The sequence below is a fragment of the Adelges cooleyi genome, unplaced genomic scaffold (genome assembly GCF_023614345.1).
Source record: "Adelges cooleyi isolate 19-005CV unplaced genomic scaffold, UGA_ACOO_1.1 ACOO_flye_CR_arks_rails_tigmint_CR_PRNA_461, whole genome shotgun sequence".
Lineage (NCBI taxonomy): Eukaryota > Metazoa > Arthropoda > Insecta > Hemiptera > Adelgidae > Adelges > Adelges cooleyi.
Window position 1 is genome coordinate 41,968 of NW_026096146.1, and position 12,102 is coordinate 54,069.

At 27.9% G+C, this 12,102-nt stretch overlaps 1 protein-coding gene and 1 long non-coding RNA gene across 2 annotated transcripts; both read left to right on the plus strand.

Annotated features, from left to right (window-relative positions):
• Positions 1-8,162: 8,162 nt before the first annotated feature.
• Positions 8,163-9,053, plus strand: LOC126842246 (uncharacterized). The gene is made up of 4 exons (XR_007686291.1): positions 8,163-8,212; positions 8,306-8,392; positions 8,468-8,497; positions 9,003-9,053. It is a non-coding gene; the product is annotated as an uncharacterized LOC126842246 (long non-coding RNA).
• Positions 9,054-9,385: 332 nt separating this feature from the next.
• Positions 9,386-11,187, plus strand: LOC126842245 (uncharacterized). Its single transcript, XM_050579133.1, has 5 exons — positions 9,386-9,397; positions 9,539-9,586; positions 10,082-10,111; positions 10,557-10,634; positions 10,987-11,187. Exons 2-5 carry the CDS (start codon positions 9,547-9,549, stop codon positions 11,169-11,171), a joined length of 333 nt encoding a protein of 110 aa, XP_050435090.1. The 5' UTR covers positions 9,386-9,397; positions 9,539-9,546; the 3' UTR covers positions 11,172-11,187.
• The last annotated feature ends 915 nt before the right edge of the window (positions 11,188-12,102 follow it).

The window sequence follows — 12,102 nt, forward strand, 5'->3', positions numbered from 1 at the left end:
TGATATAGAGAATATTTCTAGAACAAAATTATAATTAAAATTTATAAATTTATTTGTTGACTTAACGAGATGTACACGAAAGGCAGAAAATGAATAGATTTTACAATATGATTTGTGTTTTTTTTTTTGCATTCGAGTATAAACAATGGTTTTATTTATTTTTCGTTTGGCTTACTCGTGTAGTAGTTTTATCGTTCAGATTTGTTACTATTTGTTGTATTGTTTCTGTCTTGTTTCATAGTAAATATAATGTGTTTTTTCACTAAAATTAATTTAATAAATTTAATGTGATGACTGAAGTGAAAAATAATTTATTATTTTGTTTCTCATAGAATTTTATACTAGAGGTGGAATGTTAATTAAATATAACAAGTATAAACACTGATTGTCATAAAAAAAAAAACAATAAAAGATTATGATTTGTATTTTATACACGTTTGACTTTTTTGAATACGAGTTATTAAAATTGGCTTTTTGGAAGAATTTTATATGTAAGGTTTTTTACCAAACAACCTGTTGATGTGTTAAACAATAAACATTTAATAGGTTTAGAATTAAAATGTTTCGTAAAAAATATGATGTAAAACTAGTAGAAACTGTTCAACAGCTATGATAATAATATGGTAGATGATAATTCTAAAAGGTGGGTTCGCAGAAGGCAAATTAAGGCACCGTTAAAACTCAATTTATAATTTAAAGCTATATTTATGGTAATTTTGATTTTTTTATATATTTATATTATGTTTTGTTTTAAAAGAAAAGGAAGATTTATTATTTTGTTTTCTTCATCTTAAACTCATCTTTAAGTTTTAAACTTAACTGGTAACATGTGCAAATGATTAAATTTTTAAATAAACTATATATTTCAAAAAATTTAGAGCATTTTCTAAAATTGATATTTCGATTCTTTTAACAATAATTGTGAAAAACAGTGATACTTTTGTAAAGGGTGTCAAACAATCGGTTTTGTTGGTTGACGGTTAGTAAACAATACTATTTTTGACGGTCTTTTTTTTTTTTTGCAACAGCTGCGATGGCTGACAATGCACACATAAAAAAGTCAAACGTCTTGGGGGCAAAGAAATGTAATGAACAAATTGTGAAATTTTGTACCTACATTGTTATTATGTAGCTGAAAAAAAGTTGTTACAGTAAATCGTTTCAAAATGTTCTCTATCGTAATTTGATATAAATTCTGACAAAAAAAGAAAAGGGAATAGGTAAAATATTCCGAAATAATGGTGGGGGGGGGCGGGAAACTATTTTCAAAATAACCATTAGGGGTACAGTATTGTTGAACTTTTCAAATAGGTAAAATTTGATCGTCTCCGGAAAATATTTGTTTTAGCAGTAAACATCGGTGTGTCGATTTAACAAAAATATAATACACCCGCATAGGTAGGTACTTGGCGAATGGTGACGATTCCAATTGACTCTTCGAATAATAGTTTCTGAAGTTCACTTACCCTTGGAGATTAAATTATCCTTATTAACGTCGTTCGGGTTAAATTGTTTTTGCAAATCCTCTTTTCATTAATATTTTTATTACACTTTTATATAGATATCAAAATTGGCCTCATTAGAGAAATATTTTTTCATATAACCTACAGAAAGCGTACGGCCGCACACATCGCACGGGCAGCCAAGGTGCGTTTGTGGATAGATATTACCTTATAACATGTCCATTTGGTTGATAGAGAATCTGCGCATTCTTCCAAAATACCATAAACGGTATGGTACCGTTGTACTTATACAGTGTACTTACATAAAATGAAACCAAAAAACCTTTTTGTCATTGAAATGCCCAATTAGAACTCGCGTATGATAGGATTTTCTCCACACAAATGTCTAACAACCGAGAAATATATGCGTTATACCCGGTTTAGAAGTGAGCTATACTCCTTCAAAAGTGCCATTTAATGATATTTTGTTTAGTACAGACTGCAGAAGCGGTCATTTAATGTTTTGATAGCCAAAATCAAGGCAAAGATACAATTTACACGTAAATAATTGTTGTTTAAGTGGGTCCTTCTTGTCGGCTGTGAATACTGCACTTGATATTCCAAAAATTACCAGAACCGTGACCATCCAAATAAAAGTATTATAGTGTGCCATTTTGCGAATGTATAAACCGCGTATTGACTAACGTTATTTGTGTTTAACGGGTCTAATTTTTTTGCAGGAGACTCAATATCGGTACAATAATTTTTAACTGTCTATTTCTTAAGTAAACACAACAGTATTTGTCAGGCTGACTGCTGTATTTTATGGCTCTTTGTTCTGCAGGAGACATAAACTCGGTACAATAGTAATATTCAACTGTCACTTTTTTTTTGTAAACGCAATAAAACAAATAAAATGTTTTATTTTAGATTTATTAATTTCAGTGTTTTAAGAAATTGTAACAAAAATCAAGTGTGTTAATTATAAACTGTGTTTTTATTGGTTTTGTAATTTTGTCATGAGGTATTAATAATAGGAGCGCCTTTTTTTTTTAAGTGTTACTAAGGCTTCAGACTTTTTAAAATCTATTTTATCTTTATAAATCTATAAAGTTATACAGATTATGTGCCATGTTTCTACTAATATAGTACCTATATTATGACTGAACTTCAGGAGCAGAATGAATTGGTCAAATTAAATGATCGAATCAGTTAAAACTGATTACCCCTATAATATCATTAAATTAAGGGAGCACTTAGTGTAAGAATCATAAAATAAGGCAAAATTAACATGCCAAGAAAATATTAATATTTGGGAGTGTTGCAAAACACACAATATAAGTTTATTTTTCGAAATGGGTATGCAGAATGATAATATACAATTTGCGTGTCAACAATTAATAAATATGTATGATTTAATCTCCGATCACTGTACGGCAAAATTACATTATAAATATTTAAAAATTATAACTAGGTAGTTTGTTAGTAAATATGATTAAATCCTGACTTTTTAGAAATAGCCATTTAAAAAAAAATTGCCCATTTTGTACAGTGCTTATTTTGATGATTAATAAGTTTTATTTTAGTTATTTTAAAGAATTATCCGTTTTTACTAAACTATATGAAAACTTTATGTGATATCCATCTATTATTAAAAAAAAAAAAAAAACAATAATCATACTACGTTTTGTAATTGCTAAAATAATTATAAATAAAATAAATGTTAACATATAAATCATGACATAAGGAATTAAATTCTTTATTTATCAAATTATTGCATATTTGCATGTGAAATTCTGTTGACATATTTATTTGTTATTATACATTCGTTTGCTATCTAATTTTTTTTAATTTTTATTTCATGCATCAACAGAATAAATACTGATTTTGAAAATTACAGTTACATTTATTTTATTAGGCTAGATCGGTAGAATCGGAGCGAGAATATGTTTAAGTACTAACTTAACATTATTCTACATCGCTAAAAGTAGGAATTACAGTCTAATTTAAAATGTATATTATTATACAACTATTGGAATATTCGAATTTATAATATATATATATATATATATATATATATATATATATATGACAATACACCAAATGGAAATATATAATAATTAAATCATATTATATATATGATATGTATAGTATATCGTTAATAAATACTTAAAAACCATTACAATTTCATTCAAATTTTATCAATGAACATTCTGTTTTACTTTTTATAAAACGTGTAAGTATGTTTTGAAAAATAGTTTTTCTTTACAAACTCAGTAGACAATTTATTGCACCACAGATCTGCATCTAAGTTTAAACAAATTCACTACTTATTTGTTAATAGGTAATAATCATAATAAAAAAATATAAAAAAAAGAATAATACATTTTACTGATTTTTGAAATGAATGGTTTATGTTAAGTGGGACCTAATTTGATTTTTCGGCTGACTTTAACTTAACGTATAATAATAATAATGATAATTAAAACTCAATATTTAAAAAAATATAATAAGATTAATTAAAACATTTTAATATAAAAATGTCGCTATCGGGTATTATCATATTACTATTTCTCTATGATAATATTATTTCTTCCATGACGAACCTACCAACTCTCTCTGTCTCTTTTTAACGATGTCGATATTCGGACCTCTCTCTCTACTACCAGTCCATTTCTTTATAGGTCTATGCAACTAATATCAGCTGTAGCTATAACATTTTGGTAGTTGGAATAAAAATCGAAATTTTGACACTAAAAAATTGCTGCAATTACTCTTCGGTTTTAGGCGCATAGATTATCTCTTAAAAAAAATATCACAAAAGCGGCTATAATTTATATTAAAAATGTTATGAGTTTATAAATAGAACTACTAAAGCAACTACAATTATAAAACCTACAACTTGGTTGCAGTGTTTAAAAATAGCTATAAAAATATGTTTTTTCCACCCTTAAGTGATTTAGCTACATGTAGAGGGCTCTTATGTGTTTAATCAACAATCGTATACATTTGACTACATGAAAATGCAGATTTTTTACAATGACTGTTGAAGTGTAAACAAATGACTAATAACTGTTGGCATACATTTTAAAGTAGAGTTCTACTTTGAAGGCTTTTTTGTTAAAACATATAAAGACAAATAGCAAAAAAAAAAAAAACCGTCCCAAAAAATAACTGTATATCTGAGAAAATATGTAAACAGTGAAAAAAAAAACCTCCAATCGTACTGACTCACAGGCTATGAGGCAGGTGTTATTGAAATTTGGATCAGAGGCTCAACGAAAAATAATGTTATTTCGAAATAAAAATGTAAATTAATTTCATAAATACATTATTCCTACTGACCCCATAAATGTTTTATCAGCATTATAACAAAAAAAAATTGTAAAAATTGAATCAACTTCCCATCCGCACTTCCCTTCTCGTTAAAACTTTCAAGCTCTTATAACTTTAAGTGAAACAATATGAAATGAATGAAAACTGGTTATCAACCGGTCAACATTTTGAGTGTAATATTCTTAATTTAAAAAGTTTCAAAAATATGTACGTTACCATTTAAGTTTCAAAAGTTGCCATCAAAAAAACTAGTTCGGGAGGGAGGTAGAGACATAATAATTTGTGGAAAAATGAGATCACATTATATAAAAATACTATGAAAAAAAAAATGTAATTATTAATTAAACCCAGTGAGAGTGGCCTATGATAAAAAAATCACTCTGTAGCAAGTAGTATGAGTAACAGTGAAGGCGGGGTGCGCTATGTACTCAATACTAAACTGTTTGACAGTGTGGTGTTTATTCTTTCGTTGAAGGTTCTATTTTCTAGAAAGGATTTAATGAGCAGGTAGTATATGGTGTTGGGAGGAAACCTTTTATTTTATAAAGTAAGCCATCGAACCAAACTGCATCAAATGCCTGTGCTACGTCCAAGAATTCACCAGAGCAATATTTTTTTTTCGTTCCAAGAGACTCAGCTATGTGATCAATTCTACTCGATTAAGTTGATGGTATGTGGAGTGTCTGGATCTAAAGCCGAACTGGAAGTTGGGTTTGATAATTTAGTTGATTGATAATAGGTAGGATTATTTGCAAGATGATTTTTCCCAAGATCTTCCCAAGGGCAGTTTTCCAAGTGGTTGGAAAATATGAAAGACGAAGCGTGGAATTATAGATATATGACAGTAGAATAATAGTTTTTGGCGGAATATTTTTTAGCGGTTTGTTATTTATTTTGTCATGGCCGGGAGACTTTTTGTTTTTAAGATTTCTGATTATTGCAAGTATTTCATCAGGTGAGGTGTGTTTAGCTGGTAGTGCCATTGGAAGTGGAGAGTTATTAAATTGATTTATTTTGTCTAGGTGTTCAGCATCTGGTACAGTATTGTACGATATTGAGCAAATATAATATTATACTCTACTGGGTGTTATGCTTCAGAATAAAATAAATATGTTATTCATTACTAATGTTGCTTATGTTAACAAATTCGCATTAACAATTCCGCAAAATACACATTGGATTTTATTCGTTTAAGTCGTAAGCAAACCGTTGAAGCAGTCAGTATAACTATCATTGCAGCAATTATTTAAGTAAGTAATATACGAAATTGTTTTCTTATATTTACTGGTTTTATATATTTTCTAAATGTAGAATGTATTAAATGATGTATACGAAATAATATTTTTAAATATAATTACTTAAAAAAATCAACTATAGACTATTTAAATGATTTTTTAAAAATCATTCGAATACCTACATTTTTAAACGAAGAACTTTTATTTGAATAATTTGTTGTATACAACGTTATGATATTTTATTGTATTTATAATCGACGTGAATTGTATTTTAGCATTGTAACGTAGGGTTTTCAACACTTGTTTAGTTGTATACCATATTATACTTATATGATCGTCCTCCGGGTGCAGTAACTCTAATATGTCTAACATATTAAACACAAAAAAATATGTATTTTTTAAACAAGTGTTTTGCACTAACTGAACAACATCACCAGGAATTATTGGGTACTCATATTATTATTATGTATGTACTTCAAAAATAATATTATCCAAAACTTGTTATCGACCAGTCAAAATGTTTAGTACATTATTCGCAATTTAAATACATGCTCTTCTAAAAAATAGTAAAAAAAGTGAACTAAAAAATTATTTTACTACAAGAACAATTTACCAATCAATTGTAGCACATTTAATTTAAAATAGCAGTGAAAACAACCGAAAATGTTCAGCCAAGTCCCTAATAAGTTTATCAGTTAACATTTCAGATAATGTTTTATACTGTAGATTTTTTTCTAATTTAAATTTGGTTTAATATTACTGTGTGACGCATACATTTCATAATACTTAACTCGATGAATTGAGACTTTGTTGAATAGGGCCAACGGTTTTTTTTTTAGTAAAAAATTAAAGATGTTTAACGGTTGTTTTCAAAGTAAATGACATTTTAAATAAAATTGTCTACAATATTGATTGGTAAATTGTTGTTGTAGTAAAATTTATTTTTCCTTTTTAGTTCAATTTTTTACTATTTTTTAGAAAAGTATGTTTTTAAAAGAGTTTTTTTTAAATGTATTTATTTTAATTTACTTTTTAGTCCTATTAAAGATACTTGATAATTGCTGAATAGATTATTAAATTCATTTTGGATGATTTGAAAAACATGAAGTGTTAGTGAAATGTCAAATGATCCTTACAATGACACTGTGTAGACTGCCAACCTAACCTAACCTGGTTGTCCGAGTCCCAATTTTATTACAGGATATTGTAATGCCATCCGAGATGAGTCTCTGTGCGAATATTACATTATCAATTAAACTAAGTGAGATATTGAGTGGCCTATGATAAAATAATCACACTGTATATGTATATGTACTGTAGTGTATGAAAACCATTGTATCAAATAACTATTTTATATACCTATTAAGCGAAAATATTTTTCCAATAAATTGTCCTAGTGTGAACATTTACATTTCTTACGTGTTATTATATTTAATTTGGTTTTATAGGAAATGTTTAACGATACTATTTTTCTTAACTGCGAAACATTAATGAATGAAGAGGAATTTTATTTATTTATTAACATATCGGAAATTATGAACACGGTACCTAATAAAAAATGTGTTAACTAGGCTACACGACATACTTAGGTCAAAAAACTATTTGTTTAAGTGTTGTTATTGGTGGTTTTAATACAAAATTTGTGTTCATATAATATATGTAACAATCAGTCTGAAAACCATTTGTTTTTCATAAAAAAAAAATAATAATAGTAAAACTTTAAAAATTTGTGATGCCAAACAGTCATTTGTCTACATTACTTCGAGTTCTTAGGCTACCAGAATAAATACATGTAACGTGTTTAATGTAACCAAACATAATCCGTCTTGACATAATTAAGATGCCTCTACACCTGTGTAGCTTCTATCGAAAAACAACTCTATTCAAGTCGACCGTACTCTGAAACGTCAATAATTTTGAAAACTAGTATACATTTGTCAATAATTGTTTTTCAATATTGAGTTTAAACTACATGCGTCAAAGCAATGTAAGTAAGTGAACACAATGAAAAAGAAATAATCCTGCTTGGAGTTAAAAAATGTACATAAAGGGAACTGTGCAATAAATGTTTAGATTTTATTGTAAGTATACCTCCGTCTAATATGACATGTTTTAATTTGCATTATTATTTGCAGACAAAAATGGAAGTTCTTTATGTACTACTGTGTTGTGCGTTTTTAAATGTAATGGCCCATATTGGTATGTAATTCGTTTTTACAAGTACCTGCTCAAGGTATTTGGTTTAGGTATAAATAAATATAATAAAAAAATTCAATATTCAACTTTTTACAGATTACGAATTCGCTGAAGAATCCGAAATGATAGCCCAGATAGAAAGAGAGGCCGAATTAAATGCAAGAAAAAGGCTTGAAACTACAAGTCAGTACATTTTTTGTTCACAAAATACTTATTTAAGTTTTAAGACTTACAGTTTTTATACATAATTTATTACAGACATACTCATTCGGGAACATATTGATAGAAGTAAGACACACTTAAAATGATTAATACTATAAATTTAATGGTTTTGTTGTAATTGCCATTTGCCTGACTATAAGGTGATTTATACTTATGAACTATAATCTCTAGTAAAAAAAAAAATGTTTCCAATTATTGGCTTGTGTGTGTATTGTATTTTTAAAAAAAAGTTTTTTACCGAAGAACTCCAGGAATTATCAACATCGGTGAAGTCGAGGTTTGATGAGGACAATAAGCTGAAATAATGCAATTTGTATGTTTCTCAAAAGAGTCTCCCACACGAATAATATATTATTATATTATAATTCAGTTTGTACAATATTATTGATGATCTGGAATATATATTATAGAATAATTGTGTAATAAAATTCCCACACGGTTTATCACTAGTTAAATTGGCCACATTTAACCCAAAGTGTACTTCTAATCAGAACATTTTTCTACATATTATGTCGCATTAAAATTTCATTTGATTTTTTTTTTTACTCGATCAATTATTTATTTATTTCAGACACCATTGTGGGCAAAATAATAGAAGTTGTTGAAAATGAGGTCTTAATGGGTAACTATTATTCTACAACAAAACCGATTAACTATGCTAGCAGAAGAAATGTTTTGGAATTGATACAATAATTATTGCAATTTATTTATTTGTAAATTTAACTTGCATTATGATTATTAAATGTGTATTTTATATCTTGACTTTCTTCTTTAAATTTATATTGTACATGAAATTAAGTCTACTATCGTTTTGAAAATAAATATTTTGTAATCATAATTTCAGAGAAATTGACTTTTATGTTTGCACTACCTGGTAATAATTGAAAATATTTCTATACAGTTGTTGTGGTTATTCACAAGTATAAAGTGTTTTCGTTTTAATTTCAGAACAAGACTGTCATCTCCGTAATTCATATTTCATGTTAATAATACATCACACACGGATTTTACATTAGTTTTTTAAATTATGAGAACAATCATATTATGCATATTAATTTTGCCATAACAATAGACGTGTATAAAAATGTTTTTTGTTTTTAATTTTAGAAGACTTAATGGAGCGTAATCTGCAACTAGTAATGGCCGAAGGCTCAGGTAATTATAAAATTCAACCTATTTTCACAAACACATTACAAAACTGACAGTTAAAATTCAACTGTACTTAAAAACTTTCGGTTTGAAATCATAGTCGTAAGCTAAATATTTTCAACTTGGTGTTAATGATCTGATTTGATATCATTCCGTTGATTTCTTTTACTCAAAAGCGGCTATACCTACTAGATATTATTTCAAGTGTTCTAAATCGAATCAATCGTTTATGGGAGGGGTTTGATCCAAAATGTTAAACTTAATGGGAAATTAAAAATAACTGTGTTTCACATACAACTTGACTTAAAAAAAATATGGGTTTCTGGTACTGTGGCCAACAAAATCGAGACTATTGATCTTTCACACATAAACGACCAAGTTAATTAATTGGCCTAAGTAGTCTTATATTTTAAAGTTACCGTTATACGTACCGTCTAATAAAATACTTATTTCCAATAGCCGTACAATTATTTATTGCATATTTTCATGTTTTTGTTACAGGCTTAACTAAGGTCCGGGCTGAAGCTCTTGGTAATTCGACAGTCGTAAATATATATCTACCATAAGTACAAATATTAAACAACAAGAATTAGTCTTTTTTTTTTTTTAATTATTTTAATAAACAGTAATATTAGCTAGTAGAATGGCTCGTATTCACTAGCCGAAACTTTTGTGTGCGATATTTATTTCTATTGGCATTTAAATATTGTCAGTGAAAAATTATGCCAGTAATTGTAGTTGTCGCACATCTTCTTGCTTTAATGAAATATCCCAAAAAGTGTTTGACATTGTTCAAACTACTATTCATATTAAAGTTTCTACTTTTTCTTCATTTTGGTTACTGTTGTTTTTCGAATAATGTAATTTGGAATTTTGGAATTTCACCGTGTCTACCGAGGTTACAAAATTGCCATAATAAAAACACTTTACCGTTATTTATTTATACTTTGTTTAACACAATTGTTGAATTTTTCAGCTAGTGGTGCAAAAAGTATCAATGCTCTTGGAGCTGAGCGAAGAGCTATGTTAATACCAGTTTTATCATCGTTATTAGGTACTGGAAATTATATATAGTAAATAATAAACTAATAAAAAAACTAGTAGTTACACGGAAAAAATACATATTCGGATCAACAAACATTACAGTTAACACATTACATATAGTTGAAATAACTACATAAATAAATCGTCCCACTAATTTTCTAGTTAAAGAAACTGCAAACTTAGTTCAACAAGTTATTTTATTTTTCTCTCTCCTGTAAAATTTACATGTAATTTTGTGACTCAATACACTTTTTTCCTCACGGACGAGTACCTATGTAAGATTAGCCTTAATTTTAGTTTGTCCAACTATATATTTTTTTTTGTCAGTGCAGCTAGCTAAATTTGGCCAACTTTTTTTTTAGGCCCAAGCAACCACATTAGTGATTTTACCCACAAATGTCTAATCCTAGAATTGTTCTGGAGTACAACAAATCCAACATCATACACAACACTTGCTTATGTTACACATGGCGATATGTGTGTCATACGTCATGGAACGAGAGTCGTGAACATTACTCAAATGGTGCTAGGGCAGAGCTTAGTTTAGTATAAATAATTTTTATTCCCTCAGGTTTATTATTTAATAAATAATACATAAAGTATAAAGTACTACTGTTAATCAATTTAAATATATTTTTGCGTGTCACGCTGATAGAAAAATTGTCAAATAATTGTTTGTACTGCATAATAAAAACTCTTTGCTCGCTGTTATAAAATTATTTCATTACTTTCAGTCATAATTTGTGTTGGCTTAATATACAGGCCATTTAGGTCCTTTGTCGGGACCATTACTCCTCTCCGTCCATCCCATCTGTCGACACTGCTTCACCGTTATTATTTAATTTTATTAAGTTTAAACCCTAACATTTTTTTTTTTTTTTTACAAAAAATTAAAAGAAGTGAGAAAAATAATATCGATAGCTGTGGTATGAAGTGTATTGATCAGTAATACGTTAAAAGTTTTCATTTGAGTCTTGTCGTTTTAAACGTTTATTTATTTCATATTTTCTAATTCTATTATTACATGTATGTACTACGTTTATTAAAACCGAGATGGACTCGCAGTTTAGATAATTAACTTTGTTCGAAGAAAAAATGTTCGTTTGAAACTACCCTATAGTTATGGTTCTCCCATACAAATATTTAAACCGCCGCCAATCATTAACGGAGCCAAGAGAGTAAGTTCAAGAATCGGGTGGTCACAACTCCCCTGGTACAAAACGGATTGGTGCACACCTGTGAGAAGCTCGGCAAAAAATATATATATGTTTTTATCGATTTACTTTTCTGATTATATACAGTAGTATATTATTATTATTATAAACTAGTTTTTTTCAAAAATAAAAACATTACAATTACAATAGTGAAGCTATAATAATTTAACATAAGAATGTATAATATGCTAGTATTGTGTAAGTTAATTTTTTAAACTTGATTTTTAATTTTAATTATTTATTAATTTTTATGGAATCTATTTT

What these genes read in the sequence shown, in the direction of transcription:
- LOC126842245 (XM_050579133.1), top strand. Translation starts at nt 9,547, where the DNA reads ATGGAGCGTAATCTGCAACTAGTAATGGCCGAAGGCTCAG. An exon ending in GGTCCGGGCTGAAGCTCTTG is followed by an intron (nt 10,112 to 10,556) that starts GTAATTCGACAG and finishes TGAATTTTTCAG; the next exon opens with CTAGTGGTGCAAAAAGTATC. An exon ending in AGTTTTATCATCGTTATTAG is followed by an intron (nt 10,635 to 10,986) that starts GTACTGGAAATT and finishes CTTTTTTTTTAG; the next exon opens with GCCCAAGCAACCACATTAGT.